This window comes from Aulostomus chinensis, chromosome 1 (assembly GCF_037954235.1).
Source record: "Aulostomus chinensis isolate RoL2024-O1b breed Wild chromosome 1, RoL_Achi_v1.0, whole genome shotgun sequence".
Taxonomy (NCBI): domain Eukaryota; kingdom Metazoa; phylum Chordata; class Actinopteri; order Syngnathiformes; family Aulostomidae; genus Aulostomus; species Aulostomus chinensis.
This window is the reverse complement of record NC_141320.1, coordinates 29,416,988-29,441,320: the sequence shown is the minus strand read 5'-3', so window position 1 is coordinate 29,441,320 and position 24,333 is coordinate 29,416,988. Positions and strand designations below refer to the sequence as shown.

Genomic DNA, 24,333 nt, shown 5'->3' with positions numbered 1-24,333 from the left:
TAGACTGCTGGGGGACACATCAGGTTACATGGAGCCCTTCCCTCCTCTCCTCTCCTCTCCTCTCCTCTCCCCCTCTCTCCTCCTCTCCTCCCTGCACATTTTTGGAACTGTCACGACCACTACTTGTTGCACTTTGTAGTTTGGCCTTGGTGTCTCGCAGTCTCTCTGTGTTTCCACAGATCCACCAGAGCCCCAACCGCCGCCTGCATCGCCCCCCCTCTTATTCCCTACTGTTACACTGGCCTGTGCTCCCCTTCCATGAACCAGTCTGCCATCCAGTCCCCCATCAAGCTGGCTTGCTCTCCCTGCCTCCCCTACCAGAAGCTTCCTTCTTCAGCTGTTATTAACATTTCCGTGTTTCCCACATTCTGCATTGTAAACTGTTTTCTTGTCTGTAACAACATCTACTGCACGTCTGTCCGTCCTGGGTGAGGGATCCTCCTCTGTAGCTCACCCTGAGGTTTCTCAGATTTTTCCCTGTTAAAAGGGTTTTCTATGGAGTTTTTCCTCAGTCGATGTGAGGGTCAAAGGGCAGAGGATGTTGTTATGATGCCATGTGAAGCCCTTTGAGACAAACTGTTGGTGATAACGGGCTCTACAAATAAAATTGCCTTGCCTTGCCTTGCCATTTAGCAGTCAAAGGCTTGTTAAACTGGTCAACATCAGCTGGTGTTCACTCTGATGATGTAGCAATGGTCTGGATTCTTCCTTCTGGAGCACCAAGCTGCTGGGAAGAAGCCTGATGATGTCAGAGTTGTGTTCAGTGGCTCCTGCTGGGTCCATTTCTGACAAATGGGCTCCAAAGAGTTCAGCTGTTTCAAAGGCTCAGAGAAAGCAGCACATCATGGTGGTCAGGAGACGAGGTGGCCGAGTGGTTAAGGTGATGGACTGCTGATCCATTGTGTTCTGCAGGCGTGGGTTCCAATCCCATCCTCGTCGTAGGAGACTTTGGTTTCTGCTCCTAGATTCTGGAACGACTCTGAAGTGTGAGGCTTTTCAAGAGGAGATCCTGCAGCACCAGAGAGCTGCAGTTCCAGGACCCCACAACACCACCTACTGAATTGGATGATAAAATGCAGTCCTGGACTTTAGTTTTTTGGTGACAGCGCCACCTATCGAATTAGATGATAGCAAATGACTCCTTTCTAACGATAGTATTAAAGGTTTATTCCACCAAAATACTACTTCCTGTCCTTTAGTTTCTAACTACTGTATAAAAGGTTTATTCCAATCCCACCAAAATACTTTCTAATTTATAGTTTTAAAGGTTCATTCCACCAAAATACCTTCTAATTTATAGTTTTAAAGGTTCGTTCCACCAAAATACTTTCAAATTTATAGTTTTAAAGGTTCGTTCCACCAAAATACTTTCAAATTTATAGTTTTAAAGGTTCATTCCACCAAAATACTTTCTAATTTATAGTTTTTAAGGTTCATTCCACCAAAATACTTTCTAATTTATAGTTTTAAAAGTTTGTTCCACCAAAATACCTTCTAATTTATAGTTTTAAAGGTTCGTTCCACCAAAATACTTTCTAATTTATAGTTTTAAAGGTTCGTTCCACCAAAATACTTTCTAATTTATAGTTTTAAAGGTTCATTCCACCAAAATACTTTCTGATTTATAGTTTTAAAGGTTCGTTCCACCAAAATACTTTCTAATTTATAGTTTTCATGTTGAAGGGTGACTGTCTCATTCACGTTCAACCCTTTGTTAGACTCTATTAAGTCACTGACTCCTGCAAGGACAAACTCTGGTCAGTGTGATCCCTGATGGTCTAGTGGCTAGGATTGGTGCTCTCACTGCCACAGCCTAGGGTTCAAGTCCTGGTCAGGGAAGCTGTGGATACCCTGAGGTTCTAGCCAACTATGGACTGATAGCTGACCTCCCCTCCTCTCTAAAATCCTGGAGAAAGCAGCTGCTAATCAGCTTAGTGACTTCCTCCATAACAAGAGTTCATTTGAGGGTTTCAGTCTGGTTTTAGAGCCCAGCACAGAGACAGCACTGGTAGAAGTCACTGGATATATGAACATATATTATAGATAAATATCGGCCGACTCATCAATGGCTGAGGAATACATTCAGTCAGTAGCATATCAGTCCTCTGAAGCTGTAACGTGAGCCCACTTCTACCGACTAGAGGAGAGGTAAAATTACACCTGAAATCTGAGGTTTGTCCCTCAAAAAGAACCGCGATGTACTAAAAGTTTCCTCCCCAGAATGATTCTATCAACAAACACTTTAAATTGATATTCTGGAGTTTTATTTCAGTCGCCTGGAAAGTGCTGTGGAGTGAGTAAGATGGTATTTAAATGGCAGGCCTATCCACTCGCGCTAGCACTAGCATTGCAGATAGCATCAGCAGGACCAGACCCAGTGGGTCCAAAACTGTCTCCAGTTGCTGGGAGCACCCTGGTGAGCTGGGAAGGCCAAAGGTCCAAAAAACTGAACCTCCCCTTCAAGACTGCAGCTGCTCCAGAAAGCAGCTGCACGTGCATAGACAGGAACTAGGAGGAGAGACCACATCATCAATCCAGAACACAGTTTAAAATCCTTCTCCTCACTCTTAAAGCTCTGAAAGGAACATTCCAGCTAAAAAGGAACCTCAGGTGTGTTCTTGTGTTTTTATTATTTTGAACGATTGCAGGGATTTGGTTTGAGAGCATCCATGTCTAACAAGGTTTTGGTGCATACTGCTAATTAGCTCCCAACGCAGGTCCTGGGGGCAGCAGATAAACAGACAAATGATAACAACATCATCCACTCCAAACAGTCAAACACAAGGGTGGTGATCAAGTAGAGCCTCTACATGGAAACAAAAGCACTGAGAACTTTAAAAGAGAACAGAAAGTTTATTAAAAGACAAGTTTATAAAGATAGTTAAAAGGTGTCTTGACAGCTGTTTACACTTTAATTAAGCTGTAGAAGAAGAAGACCTTCACTGTGAAAACTCATCCTGTGTTACAGCCGCCCCTCCAGGATGGTCAGGGACCAACTTCAGTCCTGGTCCTGATCCACCGGAAATCCAACCAATCTCTCCCATAGGAACCATGTATTTGTTAAAGCAGCGCTCGCTGTGTCTGTGTAGGAGCCGGTACTGAGCGTATACTGCATGTGTACTACTACTAAAGGTACTTCACCGGAGGCTCCAGCTGATGTCCCATATTTCTCCATCAGCTGGATGACATCACTGATATCAGAGACTCCGCCCACTCATTTATTTTCACACATCTCAAAGACAATTCAGTGTTTGATCAGGGATCAATACATCAATATAAAGATCAGTACTTGGTGCCAAGTGGATCTTTGATGGTGACCTCAGAGAAATCAGATCAGCCCTCACACCCTCCTGTCCAATGGTGGCTCCATGATTTCAGCTTCATCCTGTCTCTTTCCTGATGTGTTTTCCCTTCTGCTTTCAAAAACTCTTTACACCCACAACCCTCAAGTCTGGCCTCCACCACCATGATTAGTTTCAGTTTCTCCTCAGCTTCAGTCACACAACACAGGATGGACAAAGGAAGTTTCTCTGTTGTGTCGTCTCAAGTTTTCCTGACCTGAGGAGCTTTGTTAACTAACTCAGCAAGACTGATGTCTCTCAGGTGTGTGTTCTCATCATTGTTCTCCATGTAGACACGTTGTCTACACTGACCATAATCCACTCATCTTCCTTCATTCTTTGCAGTGTCCCTACCAGAGACCAGTCAGGTGGTCTCTGTTCCTGCAGTCATACTGGATATTCGCTATGTGAAGGGGACCGACAAAGTGGTGGTGGACGTGTTGTCTAGAGTTCCTCAGTGTGGTATTTGATTGTGAGCTGTTTTCCTCTCTCTGGTTCTCCTCTTGTCTTTTCCTAGCCTCTTAAATTGCAACAAGAGATGCTGGACCACCGGAGCAGGCCACTGGTTCCCCTCCTGATAGTTTGACCTTATCTGAGCAGTCCAATGGGGGACGTATATGGTTTTTAGAGGTTTAGTGAATTATCATTTTGGGATTCAAGAAAAATTACATTCATGGTATTTTGGTAGCGGGATTCCCTTCAGGACACTGTTCTTGTAGGGGGGTGTGATGGTCCCTTGGCTGGTGTCTTTCATGATGTTTCTTGTGTTGCAGCAGGTAGCTGGAGAGTGGGGAGCTGTTCATTCCTCCTAGTTGGTTAGTTGCTCTCTCCATACAGAAACTGCCTTGCCGGCCAGGAGCCTCTCTTCCTCCTCATCCATTGTCACTTTGATTTTCAGCAGCCAACATCTCTTCCTTACACATCCACAACACGAACTCGACTGACAACAACATCCCATTGTTATCTTAGTTCAATTTTGTTTTATCTTTGTGGTTTTTGAAAAAATCCTGTATTTGGCCTGCAACCTGCTTCTCCCACTCTTTTGTCACAGCTTCAGAGCAACATTTTGAAAAATGGTTCCTCTCAAGTGTGCATTCTCATGTGTCTTCTCAGATTACCCGTTTCTGAGAATCTTTTGCCACAAACTGAGCAGGGGAATGGTTTCTCTCCAGTGTGCATTCTCATGTGTCTTTTCAGACATCCCCTTTCTGAAAATCTTGTGCCACAAACTGAGCAGGGGAACGGTTTCTCCCCAGTGTGCGTTCTCATGTGTGATTCTAGATTTGCCATTTCTGAGAATCTTTTGCCACATACTAAGCAGGGGAATGGTTTCTCTCCAGTGTGTGTTCTCATGTGTCTTTTCAGACATCCCTTTTCTGAAAATCTTGTGCCACAAACTGAGCAGGGGAATGGTTTCTCCCCAGTGTGTGTTCTCATGTGTCTATTCAGACATCCCTTTTCTGAAAATCTTTTGCCACAAACTGAGCAGGGGAATGGTTTCTCTCCAGTGTGTGTTCTTAAGTGTCTTTTCAGACGTCCCTTTTCTGAAAAATTTCTGCCACAAACTGAGCAGGGGAACAGTTTCTCCACAGTGTGTGTTCTCATCTGTGTTTTCAGATTTCCCTTTGAGAATCTTTTGCCGCACACTGAGCATGGGAATGGTTTCTCCCCAGTTTTTCTTCTCATGAGTGAATCCAAACTCCATGTTGAGCACCTACATGGATGCTCATCCTCACTGACTTCTGTCTGAGATTCAGAAGGGCCAAAGGTCTTTATTTTTTGCTCTTTTGAGTTGCAATGACTCACTTCCTGTCCTGGTCTCAATTTCTGAAGCAAATTCCTCCTTGAGCCAGAGGGTTCCTTGTGCTCAGAGGAGGCCGTGTTATCAGGTCTGACCCAATCATCCTCACTGACTTCAGGCTCAGCTTCAGAAGAGTCTGACATCTGGTCTTCAGTCTGGGGTTGTACAAGTGGATCTGGATCTACCTTGCTGGCTGGTTCTGGTTCTGGTCCTCCACTCTCTTCTCCACCAGCTTCTGTTTTCAGAGGATGAATTGGGCTGCTGCTCAGAGACTCTTCTTTCAAGTTCTCCTCAGTTAGACTCTGATGAAGCTGTGGGAACTGAGGTTTCTCTTCGTCCCCTTCACTCTTCACAGGGACCAGAGTGAAGGGGAACGTGGTGATATCAGCCTCCTGCTGCCCTTGAAGCTGCCCTCCCTCCTCACTGGTCCAGAGCTCCTCCCACTCCTCTTTAATGTGGGGGGGCTCTGGGTCCTGCAGCTCAGGGGGAACCTCTTCTTTAATCACCAGCAGCTGCTCCACATCTGCAGGACACAAACAGCAACATCAGAAATCTCTTCATTTGACTCTGAAACAGCGGAGCAACCGACAGAAACAGAAATCAACTCAATAAAGAGACGTCCTGCTACTGATGACCAGAAACGCTGGGTTCAGATGCTTGGATCAACGTTGTGTCACCCAGGTCAAAGGTCATAGGTCCCCTCTGCTGAATGGTTTTGTCCATTCATGATCACATCTGCTAGTCAGAATGTTCATTTCTAGAATGAGACCCTGTAGGAGAATGAGAGTTCAGTCCCTAGAACCAGAGGGAACCTGTACCGATGCTAAACATGTCAGTCCACCTACACTCACAGCCAGGGAGGTGCTGGCCACTGGGAGAAGTGGAATGATTCCCTAATGGCCGGTCCAGCCCAGGCCAACCGGGCAGTGGAGAAAAAAAGGTTGTTTTTAATGGGCTGATATAATTTCCAGTGTACAGGATCATCTTTTAACAAGGTAGCACCGTAGCAGCCTACAGAAGAACGACACAAGGACACCAACATGCACAGCATGCTGGGCCAGCCTGTCACACACGACTCAGTTAGAGTTAGTTAGGAGTTAGCAACACAGTGTGAATGTCCCCTCAGCTTGGTCTTGTCTTGGTTCAGTTCAACAGGGGACGGGTGGAGGGTATGTAGCTCTGTCTGGGGGCGGTGGGCCTGGTCGTTGTAGTGGGCTGTGGTTTGCCCCGTCTTGTCGTGGGGTGTGGGTGGGCCTCGATGCTGGTGGGGCTCCATCCCCTTGGGCTCAGCTCCTGCTGTGGGGGGGGGGGGGGGGTGGTGCCTGGTGGGCCCGGGGTCATCTCTCTGCCCCGTCTCTCTGTGGGCTGCCTCCAGGCGGGGGTTGCTGCTCCTATGCTGTCCTGCGGGTCCTGGCATGGGTTGGGCCTGTGGCCTGGGGGGGGGGGGGGGGGGTTCCTGGGGCTCCCTGTGTTCAGGGGGTTTCTGGGTGCCCTGGTGGTTTGGTCCTGACCTGCCTGCTGTCCTGGACTGGGGGTGTGATGTTCTGGTCCCCCACATCAGCTACAGTCAGCTACCCACCGCATCCAAGACAAACTGTTGCACACACACATATACATACACACACGTATACACACATGGAGCGCACAACTGACCCATAATCACACACTCAGACATTTATTTTAAAATCATATTAAACCAAATGGTAAATCTGCACTGGAAATTCTGCAACCAATGTTTTTTCTTTTTTCCTCTGTGGTGGCGGAATGAATGTTCGTGGCCAAAATCCATTCTTCTCATGTTTGGAGTTGTTTTGTTGTTGTTGTTGAGTTGTTGTTTTGTTTTGTTTTTGTTTTGTCTGTCTTCCAGGAAGTCTGACCCCCCCCCCCCCACACACACACACACACCCACACAGATGCATCTGTGTATGTGTGGGTGTCAGAATGATCCAAGTGAGAATGAGTGAGAGACCTGAACACACACACACACACACACACACACACACACACACACACACACACACACACACACATCTGGTCTCAAAATACACGCCTCTCTGGCTACAAAGACAGGTCAGTGAGAGTTTTTCTCGACTGATAACTTCTGTTGTTCTGTGTTGTAGAACTGTAATACTCTGAGAAGAAATACCTGCTGGCTCTACTCTCTCTCTCTCTCTCTCTCTGGTCTATTTTTATATTTCGTCTCTTGGTGACCAGTAGAATTTCCGATCGAACTCTCGATAAATCTCTGTTGTTATTGTTGTTACTGTTTTTGTTTGTTTGTTTTTCTCCTATTGTTGCCCCCCCCCCCGTCCTCCCTGTCCTGTCCCTGCTCTCTCTTCCTGTCCTCTCCTGAGCCTCAGTCCGGTAGCTTCATCAATGAACCAACACCATTCCTAATAAAGTTCAACACAGAAGGTGATAGGAGGAGTTTATCAGGTTCCTCCTTAGCAGAGTAGAACTGCTTCAGTCCAACATGGCACCAGGAACATGGATGCTGCTGCTGAACAGGACAGGGTAAAAACTACAAAAGAAGGCTGGACAACAATCCACAGAAAAACTAGTTTACCCTTTGATTTTGACCTCTGAATTTTTACATTTTACCTTTCAGACGTTCACACACAACCCGGAAATGGCTTTTTACACCTAAAATCCCCTAAAATGCTCTGTGAGGGCCTCTGCAGCTCCACTTCCTGGCTGAATTCGGGGCCCAGCAGGTCCCTGCGGGACTCACCTGCTCTGTCCAGCCTGACTCGGGGCTTCAGCACGGCATCGAGCAGCAACCTCTGCCGGCGGTTCTCCCGCTCGTACTCTGCCACGGTTTCCTCCAGCAGAGCCACGATCTGCTCCGCGGCCGCCGCCAGCCGCTCGGTGAGCAGCGCTCTCAGCACCGGGACTCCAGCCGCTGAGTCTCCTTCTCCCAGCTGCAGCAGGAAGTCTTCAGCGGCGGCGAGGATCCGCTCCTGGACCGACACCCGCAGCAGCTGCGCGGCGCACATGTTGAGGTTCTACCGGCGCCACTCAGCCTTCAGGAGACAAAGACCGAGGCCGGGGGTTCACGGACTTCTCCTTCTTTCCTTGTTGTGTTCAAAGCTTCCCGCGTCTTCGTCTCGTTCTGTGAGGCGCGTATCGATGACGTATGTGTTGACGTCCGAAGCCTCTCCAGCCGGCAGTGACCACGTGACTGATTCAGGACCTGCTTCTCCGGCTTGGCGTGAGATTCTAAATGTAAAGCAGTGAAACGCCGTGGTTTCCTCCCTCCTCGTCCAAAAGCGTTCGCTATTTGATCAAAGGAAGGAGAAACAAGTGACTCGATGTTGTGGAGGCTGAACTCAGAGTTGAGAGAACTTTCATTCTGATCTGAGAGCAGCAACAAAGCCACTGAGAAAAACTGAACCACTGTCAGAGTCGGCACAGCATCAGCAGTCAGGCTGTGTTCACACTGGGAGAAACCATCGGACAGAAACCTCCCTCAGTCACACTGAAGGAACCTGAACTGACTGCTGCAGCTGGGACACACACACACACACACACACACACACACACACACACACACACACACACACACACACACACACACACACATACACACAGGAGGAAACATGAACAGAGACATAAAAGCACGGGATGCCTCCTCCTCCTCCTTCCAGAGATCAACTGATCTCCAGATTGACTTCAGTTCTTTGATCAGAATTCTTCTTCCTCCTTGATAGATTTATTGATACTTTGTCATAGACGGTCCATTCCTATTGGAGGATGTTAAAGAGCAGAAGAACCAGGTTCCCATGTATGGAACTAGAATATTTATATGCTGTATTGCAGTCGTTTCCAATATCCATCCATCCATTGTCTTCCTCTTATTCCTGTTAAGGGTCATGGGGGGTGGAGCCTATCCCAGCGTCTACAGGCAAGAGGCGGGGTTCACCCTGGACAGGTCACCAGTCCATCACAGGACCAACACATAGAGACAGACAACCATTCACTCTCACAGTCACACCTACAGTCAATTTAGAGTATCAATCAGCCTCGTCCCCTCTTGATGTCTTTGGACTGTGGGAGGAAGCAGGAGAACCAGAGAGAACCCACGCAGGAACAGGGACTCACACAGAAAGATCCTGTGCTCCAGCCAGGACTGGAACCCTGAACCTTCTTGCTGTGAGGTATTTTTATCTCACAAGTGGAAAAATGTAGAATCTTCATGTCATTACATGTCGTTCTCCATTGGGTCACTAGGGGGCAGCACCTACCTGCATCACCAATATGAGCCTTCAGTCTGTCAGGGGGTAGAATTCAGTCACCACCAAGGACATCAGAGTCAGAGTTCAGACATCAAAGACAGACATTAAAGCCTCTCTGATAAAACAAAAATATCCTGCAATATTTTTTCCAAAGTGAGACCCTCTTTATTCTCTAGTTTAATCTGCTGCAATAATAATGAGCATCTTTGTCAGTCTACTGATGAATGTCAGATATCTTTGATGACCAAACCTGGACGTTTGTCTCAGTTTGACTGGAAGTCTCATTCATTCATTTCTCCTCCATGATTTCCTGCAATGATTTCCTGGTTCTGCTCCATTCAGGTTCAGAGAGCTGAGATTAAAATCACTCAGGAATAAAAGAGGAGACACCAACAAGTCAGCATGGAAGAGGAGCAGCTTTTCAAACTGGTCACCCTGGCTGCTGGTCTGGGCCTCCCTTTTCCTCGGTGCTCCTTGAACCAGTGAAGGTCCTGGTCCAGTCTTCTCCACTGAGTCCTTGTCAACAGGGAGCACCTCCCCACCAGAGAGGTGCAGGGCAAAGGAAAGGAAAACTCCAACCAGAATGAACGCTGCACTAAAAACTGCCCTCCATTTCTTGAGGGGAACGTTGGGTCTTCCTCAGGCAAATGGCAGTCAGCAGTGGCTCAACATCTGAACTGAGCCCAGACCTGGTCAGCTGATCATTCACCAGCTCAGCCCCTCCCACTCATGACGAAGACCTTGAAAACCCCAACATCACCTGCTCCACCTCAGTCTGGCGTGTATGGATGGAGGGCTGTGATGTCAGCAGCGATGACATCACTGACACAAACACACTGATCTCTGACTGGTTTGGTCTGAGTGGGATTCAGTGACATCACACGACCTGCACCAGATGAAGGGGCGGGGCATCCAGGAGCTGTGACATCACTGGTGACTCTTGTTGGGCCGCCTTCTTGGCCAAAGTGGAGGAGAACAGGACCCAAATACAGACGGGGGAGAGGAGCGTTCAACAAAAGGAGGCTTGAATGATGAAAAGACAAAGAACAACAAAGGAACTCAAAGCACCAACAGAGGAGAAAAGACAAAGTAGCAAACAAAAGCCAAACTTCCACTGGAAACTTGGAGGAGCTGGAACAGGAGGGAGAGAACATGAGGCTGAGAACCCTGGAGAATGAGAGGTGGACAAATCCACCAGCGCAGCATCAGGAGAGCAAAGAAACCAGAAGGAGCTTTGAGGAGCTGCTGACATGCAGCCAGGGAGCGTCTGCCTGAGATGGGAGGAGCTGCTCATCCACCCAGATGGAGAAGCAGCCATCTTGCTCTTCTGACGCCGACCGGCAGAAGGAACAGAGGAGGTGAGGGGCCTCACGTTGTCATGGCAACATGGAAACATTCCACTCTGTCAGTGTTGCCTCCATCAGACGCACTTTGTCTTTGTGAAGATCAAAGTGAACCAAAATAAAATAAAACAATGAAGGCTGCATGAACTGAGTGACACACTTGAGGATGACATCAGCGAAATGTGTGATGTCACACTGCTGAGTCGTGAGGTCACCACCAGAGAACAAATGAGTGATGAGATGCTGATTATTGACTCTCTACTTTAAATGATCTCACTCTCTTCCAGCTTGAAGAAGTTGGAGGATGAATGAAGTCAAGAAATGGAAAAATGGAGAACGTGCATGTCATTACATGTTGTTCTCCATTGGGTCACTAGGGGGCAGCACCTACCTGCAACTCCTGTGAGCCCTCAGTCTCACCTCATTTTCAGGCTCCAACTAAAATGAAGCTTCAACTCTTCTGAATCCTCTCCACCTGTCAGATCTGTTTGAAACTTCCAGGTTTGATCAACATCCCAGTCTGAACACATCTACAGGTCAGTAGTGACCACAGCGCCACCTACTGGCAGCAGGAAATGACAGATTTGACACTGAGATGTCCTCATGTAGCCTGTTCATGGTGTCCTGCTCAGATGTGGTCAGACCCACCCTGAGAGTTTGGGGAGAACTCTTGAAGCCTGGGACTTCAGGTCCAACGCTGAGACCACGGCGTGATGGAGAGTTCTTATGATTCATCAGCACAATCAAACTCTGAGAACTCCTCCCTCCCTGGTTGATCTGAGTCAAAGTTCCCATGTCAGATCAACTTCCTGTCCTGATGACATCACTACTGCAGGTGACCAGTTAGCATTGCTCTGTTTGATGAAGCTGCGTTCAGGGAATGACGAAGTTTCCCTTTGTGTCACTGCTTCTCTACTAATCTGATCTCTGATCAGTTCACCAAGAAGAGTCTGGGGTCAGGGGCTTGATGAGTAGAGCTGTTTAGTCAGGAGGAGGCTGCTCTGATTGGTTCCTGACACTGAAACAAGACCTTCATATATTTATGATGACATCACCAATAGGAGCCTTCAGTCTGTCAGGGGGTAGAATTCAGTCAGCACCAATGACATCAGATTCAGAGTTCAGACATCAAAGTATATTGGAAAATATACTGCAGTATAATAAATATTAGATTTCCATGTATGGGAACCTCACTCTCAAAAGTAAAAAGTATTCTTTGTGCTGGTCCAGGCCAAGATGGTGGTGTATGTGAGCTGAAGGAGGAGGGTGGGTTCTGTTCCTGTGTGTGGAACTCATCAGATCCAGGATCCAGGATCCAGCTGGACTTCAGCTTTCATCAAATATCAGGAGATTTGGACTCATTTAGAAATGTGTGGTGCCACCAGAGAGTCCTGAGTCCTGTGGAAGACGACAAGCTGTTGTTGGTGAACCTGCTGAAGATAAAATGTGTGTGTGTGCGTGTGTGTGTGTGTGTGTGTGTGTGTGTGCATGTACACTGTAATAAATGATTTTTGAGAGTAGTAATTATAATCCATGAAAATCGTCTAAAATTTACTCGATTATTCTAGTCAGCAAGAGAATAAATAAAAATAGGGTAAACTATCCCCAATTGCTAACAGCATTAAGTGTTACATCGAAAAATTTAATAAAATATACCCAGAAGCCATCAGTCCTATGCAGCAAATTGCGCATGCGCCAGACTGCGACTGGATTTGAACCTGATTCTAACCGAAGGCTGCAGATCGTCGGAGTACCGTTACTGGACTGAAGGTAAATTAAGACGACTCTTTTACATTTTGCTCTTTATATAATCACGAATGTAAATGTTGATTTATGAAATGATAGATACTTCACGAGTTGTGGTCTCCTGCTTGATTCTGAATACTTGAACCAAATGTTTCAATCAGTGATAGGTGGCAGCTCTTTATTCAGTAATGTTATGTTAAATTATGTTAAATTTATTCAGTAATGTTATGCTTACGTGCACAGTCGAGCTTGTTTATGAATCATAACATGTAGTGAAGTTGTTTTATTGCCCAGTTATGTCGTCTCCGCTGCATTATGATACAATATTCCCTCTTTCAACTCCTTAATAATGGACCATTAGTGGCTTTGCGTGCAATTCGCGCGCGGGAGTTCACATACCTCGGTGGTGGTAGCATGCGTACATGTACGTTATAACTCTACATTGTTTACATATCGTATTTAGGGATGTGAACGACTTGTTATTTTGCGAGTCGATTTTTCAGACATATTTGGAGCAATTTTTGGTAGGTTGCCCCTTGATTCTTCCCGTTAGCAGGTGGCGCTATATGCTATCGCTAAGTTAGCAAAGTTGCTAGCAATAGCATATAGCGCCACCAGCTAACGGGCAGAATCAAGCGGCAACCTACCAAAAATTGCCATTCATTAAATGGCGACTATACCAGGGATCCAAAACAGAGCAAAACCGAGAGAATTCCCTGTGAGCACCATGTTAAATCCCCTTAACTTCACAGAATAATTCAACCCATTTAAAGCCTGTTTAAGCTTTTGCCTCCTGACAACTGTGTGTGTTTTTTTTTGTTTTTTTTTAGTCGTCTGGACATTAGCGTCGATTAGCATGCTAACTCCATAGCCGGTACTGTCCTCATAGACTGCATAAAGAGTGACTGGAACCGACTGAACTCGTGTTCGCCGTGGAGTCGTTACTGCCGTGGCAGGCGTTGGCTCGCCCCAATCGAGCAAGCTGATGCTAATGTCCAGACTACCAGAGAGGCATGTGGCTGCAGACCTCCACTGTCACTACGGGAAATCACGTGATACATTTCAAAATAAAATCGTGAGGGCACTTCCGTTAGCGTCGCTTTTCTCACCAATGCATTCATTAGTAATCAATATAACGTAAAATATTTTAATTACTTGTCAATAGTATATCTTTTTTTTTGTTACTAAACTTTTTTAAAAAATTTCGTTAAGTGCTTTTGTTTTATGTTGGCATGAGCGTGGATATTTTATTTTGAATGAACTGTATGCCGAATGGAGGCTGCCTGAGAGCGGAGGCTGCCTGAGAGGAGCGACCTCACAGTGGAGGTGTGCAGACTAACAGTACAGTGTTCTCATTAATGATTGCCGTCTATACAATCTAAGATTATACACTGTACTGTTAGTCTGCACACCTCCTCTGTGAGGTCGCTCCTCCCACAGGCTCCTCTCATGCAGCCTCCGCTCAGGATATAGTTCATTCAAAATAAAATACCCACATTCATGTTCAACTTAAAACAAAAGCACAGAAAGACACTTGGGTACATGGAGAGCAAGATCAGTGAACACCGTTACAGGTTTCAAGAAGTGTTCCCAGAGGAGACATTGAAACCAAAACACCACTTCCTTGAACATTATCCATGGCTTACGACTGTTTTTGGGCCACTTGTGAATTTCTGGACAATGCGGTTTTGAAGCCAAACATCGATTTTTCAAAAGGATTGTGAGGCAGACTGTGTCTTTTAGAAACATTGTCATGACACTGGCAAAAAAACACCAGTCAATGATTGCATATCATACACCTGATTGCAACAATCAGAGGTCAACACTGTCGGTGTCCCGGATGACTCAAGTGGCAGTCGATGTTCTAAATGACAGCATTAAGGAGTCATTTGCAAGGGAGTTCCCCAGAGCAGAGGTTGTAAACATGACAAGCAAGGTAACCATTTTAGGCACAGACTACAAAGTTGGAATGCTGCTGCCCTTTGGATCGACAGGAGGCTTGCCTGACTTTGGAGAAATACTGCAAATAATAATTGTGCATGAAACCCCAGTCTTGGGCCTGAAATTGCTGAGTGGATGGTGAACACATGAGGAGCTTTAAGGTGGAGCCAACAGGAGAGAGAAAAATCCTCCAGCATTCAAAACTCAAGGATACATACCCCCTGGCTGCATACAGTACAGCAGATGGTCGGATGGTGTGCCTTAAACACTTCATTGGCACATTTGAGGAAGTAGACTTGGGTTGAGTAATTGTCATATCAATTGTGTGCACACTTTGCCAGTTGAAAGAAAACAAGAACTTGGTGTCTTAAAACAAAATACATGAGTTTAAAGGGCTGTCCACACTAACAAATATAAGAATAAAACTACTCAATCCTGTACTCACCACATGGTACTAAACTAGGGTGTGTAAAGTCTGGAAATGTTCAAATGAAAATGAAATGAACCTGTGCAAGTAAACATATCTATCAACTGTCTAAATTTCTTTAGGTTATCTGTCAATACAGCTGAGGACAACACTTCCCAACAACAATGGCGGTCCGGTTACGAGTCCTAATAGAAGAACAAAACATACAGAAGCTGATGCTTCCGGCAGGAATGCCTCATACAGTGGAAGACCTTGTTTCAGTTGTTGGTAAAACTTTCCAGTTACATGGGGAATTTGGACTATTATATGAAGATGAAGACTTTGGGAACCATTTTTTTACTCTTACCTCAACTGCGGATCTGCACCACAAGGCCACTGTGAAAGTGGTAAGAAAAGAACCACTGATCACCCTTGACCTACACCCACTACCACTGCATAAATCAGGACTGTCCTCAACAGTGAGCTCACTGGACACCACTCATGAGAGTAAAAGTGAATTTGACACCCATCCGGGAGATCCTGATCCATCCTCTCAAGTGTCTGTGCATCGTCCAGCTCAAAGACACCATCATTCTCCCTGGTTCATGCCGCTCTGCTCCATGGCCAGTGCCATTTAAAATTCCACAGTTTTCCCGTGATGTTGAGCTTATCCTTGCAGATGCAAACAAGTCTTATCAAGACACTGGAATACACTTCCGAGATGCAAGAGTGAAATCAGCAATAATGCATGACCTTTCAAAAGTAATTTTCTCTGTCACTGCATACCCCACAAATGAGCAAACAACCTCAGTGTCTGAAGCCCTTGTTCAGAAGTTTCCATGCCTTCAGGAGCCGGGATCATTTGCTGGGTTATACGGCTGGCAGCAGCGCATCAAGTACCAAATGCACAATTACCGTGCCAAGCTAGAGTCACCAAAATATGCCTATCCTGAAATAGACAACACATTAAGGAGGAAGCATCCAGACGGTAAAGGTCCCGCTAAAAATGTGAAAAAGCCAAAGAAAGCCGAGGTAAATGATCTCCCTCCGCATCCTGCTGGAGAAGATGAAGACCCGTTGGAGAATGAGAGACTTGAATTGATCAGTGAAATAAAAAAGAAGAATAATGCAAAGACAATCGCAGAAAAAATGTCCAAAACCTTTTCAAGTCGAAGAGTCGAAGTGGTGACCCTCAGCCCATCCATCAGTGTCTTCAAAGAAAGGTGGCCCGCATTATTCAGTGAGGCTCAGGTGAGAATGTTTGATCATCTTTCTCTCCACCAAGAAACATTCATTTGTTTACTTTAACTTTGATGTCTGGTGTCTGCCATTGAACGTTTCGTACACTGTTCATTGACTCGTTCACCACATCAAAGAAGAGTTCCGTCGTATAACGACAATGTCCTTGGAGGGGACATTCATGCTTAAACTTGATGGGTACACACCCCGTCTTCTGCAGCTGATGCGTGCAAAAGGAGGAGCTACTGGTTCCAAGATGCGTCCTCTGCTGGACTCTATAAATGAGGTATGTTTGCTTTGAGGAATGAGCAAGATGTGATTGAAGTGAAATAGAAGTGAAATCATTTGAAACATTTGCATTGTCATCCATGAAGTGAAAGCTCTAACCAAGAGTTCATCATAAAATCAGTGAAGTGTCAAATACTGTGTGTGAAAAAGTGCCTTCAGTGTAAGGGCATGTAAATGTGTATTTAATAAATGGATCTCCTCACAGTCTCAGAGCATTTACCAGAAGAGGGATGGAGTTCTCCGCTGCCTCATCAGTCATCTTGGGGACAGGCAAGAAGAGCTCTTCCAAGACTGCCAGGTATGTTGGGAAGTGACTGATGGCTGACTGGCCTCCTTTACCTGCTTTCCCTCCTCCCCTACCTCCTCTCCTCTGTTATCTTTTCTCCTCTCATCTCTCCTCTCTCCTCTTCTCCCATCTCTGCTCTCTCCTCTCCTCTCATCTCTGCTCTCCTCTTCTCTCCTCTCTCCTCTTCTCTCATCTCTGCTCTCCTCTCTCCTCTTCTCCCATCTCTCCCCTCCTCTCCTCTCGTCTCTCCTCTCTCCTCTTCTCTCATCTCTGCTCTCCTCTCTCCTCTTCTCCCATCTCTGCTCTCCTCTCTCCTCCCATCTCTCCTCTTCTCTCATCTCTGCTCTCCTCTCTCCTCTTCTCTCATCTCTGCTCTCCTCTCTCCTCTTCTCCCATCTCTCCCCTCCTCTCTCCTCTTCTCTCATCTCTCCTCTCTCCTCTTCTCTCATCTCTGCTCTCCTCTCTCCTCTTCTCCCATCTCTCCTCTGCTCTCTCCTCTTCTCCCATCTCTGCTCTCCTCTCTCCTCTTCTCTCATCTCTGCTCTCCTCTCTCCTCTTCTCTCATCTCTGCTCTGCTCTCTCCTCTTCTCCCATCTCTCCTCTCCTCCCATCTCTCCTCTTCTCTCATCTCTGCTCTGCTCTCTCCTCTTCTCTCATCTCTCCTCTTCTCCCATCTCTCCCCTCCTCTCTCCTCTTCTCTCATCTCTCCTCTTCTCTCATCTCTGCTCTCCTCTCTCCTCTTCTCTCATCTCTGCTCTCCTCTCTCCTCTTCTCCCATCTCTGCTCTTCTCCCATCTCTCCTCTCCTCTCTCTTCTCTCATCTCTCCTCTTCTCTCATCTCTGCTCTCCTCTTCTCCCATCTCTGCTCTCCTCTCTCCTCTTCTCCCATCTCTCCTCTCTTCTCTCATCTCTGCTCTCTCCTCTCTCCTCTTCTCTCATCTCTGCTCTCTCCTCTTCTCCCATCTCTCCTCTCTCCTCTTCTCCCATCTCTCCTCTCTCCTCTTCTCTCATCTCTCCTCTCTCCTCTTCTCTCATCTCTGCTCTCTCCTCTTCTCCCATCTCTCCTCTCTCCTCTTCTCCCATCTCTCCTCTCTCCTCTTCTCCCATCTCTCCTCTCTCCTCTTCTCCCATCTCTCCTCTCTCCTCTTCTCCCATCTCTCATCTCTCCTCTCTCCTCTTCTCCCATCTCTCCTCTCTCCTCTTCTCCCATCTCTCATCTCTCCTCTCTCCTCTTCTCCCATCTCTCCTCTTCTCCCATCTCTCCTCTCTCCTCCCATATATATACACCCTTAAATTAAAAAATCACATGCTTTTTCTTATTCCTTTTTAACATGGAGGACTCATGTGAGGACCACAGAACAAACGATGAAGGTGATCCTGGTCCATAATGTCATGGCTGAGGAGGATCCCGCAGAAGTGTCAGTTGTGATTGAGGGCAACCAAGTTCTGGCTGGGTGTGGAAACCCAACCAACGCCTGCATGCTGTTGATGGGCTTGATCTGTGCCCTGAACCTTGAGTATCCCAAAACACTCCAAAATACCTTCCAAGTATTCCAGAAACTCTTCTTGGAGCTTGATGGAGCAAAGCTGTTCAAGAAGGTCCACACCCTCAAAACCAAGCTAATGGAATGAACTATTTACATCAGGGGTCCCCATCATGTGCCATGGGGGGCTGAGAGAATGGAGCTTTTTTGGTTTCTTTTTCAAGCAATCCCCCCCCCCCCCAAAAAAAAATCAAGCCATCAAAAACAAAAAAAATTGCAAACAGATACAAAATTTAAAAAAAGACTCCAACAGATTTGCCTTTTTTCTTTTCCTTGTTTTCTTTTCTTTCTTTCTTTTTTCTAATTAGTTCTCTTGGTCTCTGGTCGATGGTGTCGCGAGTGGTTGGAATGAAAACCTGCACACTCGGCCCTCCATGGGACATGATTGGGGACTCCTGCTTTAACACTCTAAAAGCAGCTTCTCCATCGTTGAACCACTCTTCCTCTCAGCAGATTTCTATTCCCTCTCTCTTCTCGTCTCTTTACTCTCTCCGTTACACTGAGGTGACGGTGGGCTTCGTTTGTTCAGCTGGAAAACATGAGCTGTTCCTTTAGTTAAAGAAGCATCAATCACACGGCCGCTTCCATGCACCAGTTTCTACCTTAAAGACTGATCATCTGCTGATGTTTGATGCTTTATAGTTCTCCACTATGTTGTCTGTTGCATCTGAGAGAAATGCCCGCTATGACATAGTTTCCTTCACATTTATGACTGAAAATGGTCGACTGTAAAATGTATTTAGGAGCATGTTTGAAGATAAAGACCAGGATGAAGTGAAGTCACAGCAGCCTCTGAACCAGTGTTTGTCACCGTTCATGATTTCAGTTCGATGATTTCAAGAATAAAGCCGACAGCTTCTGAATGTTCACAGTCTATTTTATGTCATCTCCTGTCCTTCCACATCAGTGCTCTGTGATGCAGGACCACACACCTTTTGGAAATATGGACAAAGGCTCCCTTTATGTTGTGTCTGCTTTTAAACTTTTTGTTCATTAAAAACATTGACATTTTCACCTGTTTGTCTGAAGCAAGTTTTTTGAGGTCAATCTTACCTTCCTTGAATAATTAATGTTTATTTACTCATAATAATCAATTTTGAATAATAATTATTAAGTAACTAGTGTAGTAGTACTAACAATCAAGAGTAAATACTACCCAATTTCATTGAGTAATTAGTAGTTGAATGTACAGCGGAATGTGAGGTGAACTTTACTCAATTTATTTTAGTATGTCATAGCTTTTTATTTGAGGTACTTTATACCTAAAATATGTCATTAAATCTACCTAAATAAAGAGTGCAAATGTACCTCAGATTTATTGGGTAAATACTATAGGTGGTTTTTTACAGTGTACATAGGTTCATGTCTGTGTAGGTCCATGTGTGTATCGTTCAGCATGAGTGTCTATAAACTGATCTTTTGATTGAAAGGAAGGGTGATTTTGTTGAGAATGTGATCATTCAAAGTAAACAGTGAAATGCTTTAATATATAAGAGCAGCAAATAAAATGGATTTTAAAAAATTAAAAATCTCTCTCTCTCTCACACCGTTGGTCAAGGCAGACACAAAGATCATGAGAATCTGGATCTTGTGTTTGGCTTCAGTGAAACCAAACCAGATGAACCAACAAGTGTTCATTCTGGTGGTTTTTCAAACTTTCCAAAGCTGCTTTTATTTTGGCTGTTGAAACTTAGGAACGGTGAGTTCTCTCTTCTTCTTATCTTTAGTTCTGAAACCGTCTGTTGTCACGGTCCAGCAGCGATGCCTCTAGGTTGCTATGGTTACTGAGCTCAGAGAGAAATGAGCGACCGAAGACGAGTTTCCTCCAAAAGTCTCCTCAGCAGAGTCGTGTGAGGACGAGCAGCAGAAGTCTCAGCCTCCTGTCCCTTTTAGAGCTGATCAGTCTCTCTCTGCAGGGTCCAGTCGTCCCTCCCTGCTGCTGCTGCTGGTTTTTCTTGAAGTTCATTGAAAATCCAAGCAGAAGCAAAGTTGATGTGAGTGACATCATCAGAGAGAAGCTGCTAATCTGATGAAGGACCACAATCAGGATGAAGAATTGGTGATGAAGATCACAACGTCATCAGCAGAAAATCTGAATCCTAGTTCTTCTAGTTCTAGTTCTTCTCATCAAGCCTGTGTGTGTGTGTGTGTGTGTGTGTGTGTGTGTGTGTGTGTGTGTGTGTGTCAGCAGCTCCCAGCTGCAGCAGTCAGTTCAGTTTCACTTCAGTGTGGCTGAGGGAGGTTTTTGTACGATGGTTTTTCACAGTGTGAACACCCACTGACTGTTGATGCTGTGAAGACTCTGACAGTGATAAACGGCTGCATCTTCAGCCTGAACTCCACTGATGGTCAGAGTGAAGCCAGAGTTTGATCCACTGCCTGAAAAACGAGCTGGAATCCCTGATGCTCTCGAGGTGGCCCGGTAAATGAGAAGTTTAGGAGGTTCTCCTTCTCTCTGCTGGTACCAGGATAAATAGTGGCCATAACTGTTAGAGTGCACATCCTGACTGGTTGAACATGGGAGGGAGACGGAGGCTCCTGGAGCAGATCTCACTGCTGCAGGCTGAGTCACGGTGACCTGACCTCTGGACTCTGAGGAGACACACACACAACCATCAAGCAGCTTCATCTCAGAGGACCCATGTTGATGGAGGACAGCAGCTGGACCCTCTGGACTTTACCTGTCAAGCAGCAGCAGAGGAGCGTCCAGACGAGGGCGGAGGTCAACGCCATGTTTCTGATGAGCAGATTTCTGTGGCTTCTGTTGTGGTGACGGACAGCTGTCAGTCATCCAGGGTTCAAGTCTCAGGACTATAAAGTGTCCCGGAGCACTGGAGCATGGTGCTGCTCATGCAAAGTGTCTCTCTATGGAAATGTTCAGAGGGACTCAGCAGAGACGTGGACGCTCTGATGCTGCTGCTGCATCCGTCAATCAATCAATCACCTGATCAGAGTATTGATCAGGATGTGTCAGAGCTCCTTTTTAGCTGCTCTGACCTTCATGTGATGAGTACGGAGCCCTGGAGAGGCCAGAGAGACAGAAAACACATGTTGGAGCCAGATGTTGCTCCCACAATGGGATTCATTTGATTTTTTAATGATGAACCTCGTTCATTTGTGGTCATCAAATAGAACCGGTTCCAAGTTCTGCATCAGAGGGAACAGGTTCTTTCTCCTGGCCATGGATTGATGAACTGAGGGAACTTGTTCAAGTCGGTCTTTGGCCGCTCTGGGGCTCCGTAGCTTCCGTGACTTCTCTTCATTTTCAGGTCTAATCTCTTGATTCATGACCATCTAGACTATGGAAGCAGACTTGTTGACCTGCTGCTGTGCTGGCAGGGTTCAAAGCAGCTCAGACGTTTGACTGCTGGCTTCTGACTCAAGTGGGTGTGTGTTTCCCAGTCAGAGAGTCGTGTCTCTACAGTCAGAGGTTTTTGTACGGCGCCTCAATGAGTTTGTGTCACTGTGGTGGACGTTCGGTGGAGGAACCAGACTGGATGTTGGACGTAAGTTTCTGCTCAAACTCTGAGGAAAATGTTGTCCAGTTTGGTTGGAAATTCCATCTGGGAACATTTGCAGCAGAGTTTTTGTGTGTTTTTAACAGTTTGTGTGTTGATGTGTTGAGTTCTCCTGCTTTAACGTGGAGAACAACTCCAAGAAGGTTTCTGTCCAAATTCCTGTCAGACTGAAATTGAACTCCTTGAAGTGTAGAAATGATCCAATGGGTTTCCCTTCAGTTTGAACTGTTTGATGAGTGAGGACTGAAGTCCACATCAAGAAGAACGGACGCTTCAATTTGAAAATGGCCCAGTTTTACATGGTGAATGGAACAGATTTCATTTCATTTCAATGTAATTTTCTAATTTGCCGTTTGCTTGTCACTCATTTGCAGTGTTTGATGAGTGCAGGTTGAAAATCCCCTGTAGAATCATTGGTGCTGGTTGCTTCACTCTGCTTGGAGACTGTCAGCCTCAGTGAGGTGAACCCCTCTGTTCAAGGACTCAATCTGCTACAAGTCCATTCTACCAGCAGCTGAATCAGGGAGATTGGAATGTGTGGGGTTTCTTTGTTCTTCACCTTCATGACTGAACAGAGAAGCTTTAGTTGATGGCAGTTTTCAAAGTGGAGCTGCTGCCAAAGGGGGTTTCCTCCATTGTCAGGGTCCTGCTTCTATTTGGGCGGTGAGGACTCTTTCTGAGCCGCTTCTTGAAGGGAAGTGAAACAATGTGTGAGTGAGTGACTGCTGGAGCAGAGAAACATCTGACAGAAACTCCTTCAAGAGGAAATCTGCTCTCACAGTCCTGGTGTCCTAGCAGCAGGGTTTGATTGACAGCTGCCCCGTCCTCTAATCTGAGCGGTGTCTTCTAGGTGATGTCCCTCCCTCCCTGACGGTGCTGCCCCCCTCCAGCCAGGAGCTGCAGCAGGGAAGGGTCACGCTGGTGTGTCTGGCCAACAAGGGCTTCCCTTCAGACTGGAGTCTGGCCTGGAAGGTGGACAGCAGCAGCGGCGGCGGGGAGGAGAGCAGGAGCCCCGGGGTGCTGGAGAAGGACGGCCTCTACAGCTGGAGCAGCACCCTGAGGCTCCCTGCAGACCAGTGGAGGAAGGTGGGCTGGGTGAGCTGTGAGGCCACCCAGGGCTCCCAGACTCCAGTGTCAGAGGTGCTGAGGAGAGACCAGTGTTCCCAGTCCTGACCTGACTCACTGGGACTCTGAACTCTGCAACAGTTTTCCTCTGTAAACGTTGCCATCAGAATGTTTGCTGCTCCATTTTGATTGTTGCTCTCCAGCTTCAGCTCAATAAAAACCTCTTCATCACATCAGTCCCATGTGGAGCTGCGTTGTTCCAACAACACTGAGCTCTCAGCTCATAGCAGTTCTACAATAAAGGTTCCAACGCAACGTTCCATTGATCCATGAACAAAGCAGGCAGTGAGACCATGATGATGTCACATCTGTCCACTGTCCAGATGTCAGAGCTGAAAATGATAGGATGCCATGTTCCCTTCAACAACAGTCCAGCAGAAAGCCACCATGAAGACCTGAGGAGAAGCAAGGCAGCTCACCACAGTCAGGAACTCCCAGTCACCTCAACAAGGTTTCTGTCCACTCACGTTCAACCAGACCAGCAGATCACCTGCATCCCCACTGCCTCACCACCAGAGGGCAGTAGAATATCAAATCTAGAGGTTTGGTCCATTGTGTCACGATGACATCAAAGACAAAATTCTGAAATCAAAGAGTAAAAAAATTCTGGGTTCAAAGAATTCTGAAGTCATGTTTTGGAAGTCGACCATGAACATGAACCTCCAAGTCTGAAGTTTAAACTGGTAGTTGTGGTTTGACTGGTTTGTTGTTTAAGTTACAAGGTTTGTAACAACTTTCCCATTCAGGGCCTTGAATTTCAGGGGAATCCTTGAACCAAGTCATGTCCAAATAAGGGCATTTCTGGTTCCTTGAAGCTGCCTTCGATGCTCAGCCACAGGTAAATCCCTCCTCCTAGTAACAGGACAAAGTAAACATTGTCCCCATGGTAACAGCCTCTCCTCACTGGTCACTACACAGTAGGAACATTCCTAAAACATGGCTGCCGCTGATTTATGCTCATTGTTCACGGGGAAAGGAAAGTTTGTTTGAAGGTGAAAAGAACATTTAGATTATTTTTGATGGTAAAACCAGATTTTACCAGGAGTTTCTCCATTAAAACAGAAATGTTTGAGTTTCAGCTGATTTGACTTCCTCAACAACATTGGATTCCATTCTTCTTTCACTCACAAACCAAAAGCTTAAGACCAAATGAGGGCTGGACTGTAAACTGACTGGTCTCTGGCTCGCACTAAGGAAGTTAGCATGTTTGTGTTCACCACCCCTTCCTAATAAGATGTTTGGAGTGTGCAGTCAACGCTGGTCTGACCTGTTCAGATTAGCCACACCCTCATTGGGACTCAGTAAAGTGAGACAGGAAGGTTCCACTTCTAATGGAACATTTGAACGTTTGGAAGGAAGCAAGAGAGCAAACTGGCTTGCAGTGTGGTTCTGGTTCCAGTGACGTGTTCCTGGTCCTCCACCATCAATCCTCTCTAGTTCAGCTCCAACCCACCACAGAGCTCCAGGCTCCTGGAAGACTTCTCTACTTTCCTCTGAACCTCCAGCTGAAACCCAGTTTG

General features: G+C 46.2%; 1 protein-coding gene across 1 annotated transcript; it reads left to right on the top strand.

Moving 5' to 3' along the window:
* Positions 1 to 15,962: 15,962 nt before the first annotated feature.
* On the top strand, positions 15,963 to 18,291 carry LOC147271102 (uncharacterized). The gene is made up of 4 exons (XM_086203313.1): positions 15,963 to 16,064; positions 16,183 to 16,338; positions 16,546 to 16,640; positions 17,979 to 18,291. The coding sequence occupies exons 1-4, from the start codon at positions 15,963 to 15,965 to the stop codon at positions 18,256 to 18,258; spliced, it is 633 nt and encodes a 210-aa protein (XP_086059439.1). The 3' UTR covers positions 18,259 to 18,291.
* The last annotated feature ends 6,042 nt before the right edge of the window (positions 18,292 to 24,333 follow it).

What these genes read in the sequence shown, in the direction of transcription:
- LOC147271102 (XM_086203313.1), top strand. Translation starts at nt 15,963, where the DNA reads ATGTCCAAAACCTTTTCAAGTCGAAGAGTCGAAGTGGTGACCCTCAGC. An exon ending in TGCTGGACTCTATAAATGAG is followed by an intron (nt 16,339 to 16,545) that starts GTATGTTTGCTT and finishes ATCTCCTCACAG; the next exon opens with TCTCAGAGCATTTACCAGAA. An exon ending in CTCTTCCAAGACTGCCAGGT is followed by an intron (nt 16,641 to 17,978) that starts ATGTTGGGAAGT and finishes TCATGTGAGGAC; the next exon opens with CACAGAACAAACGATGAAGG.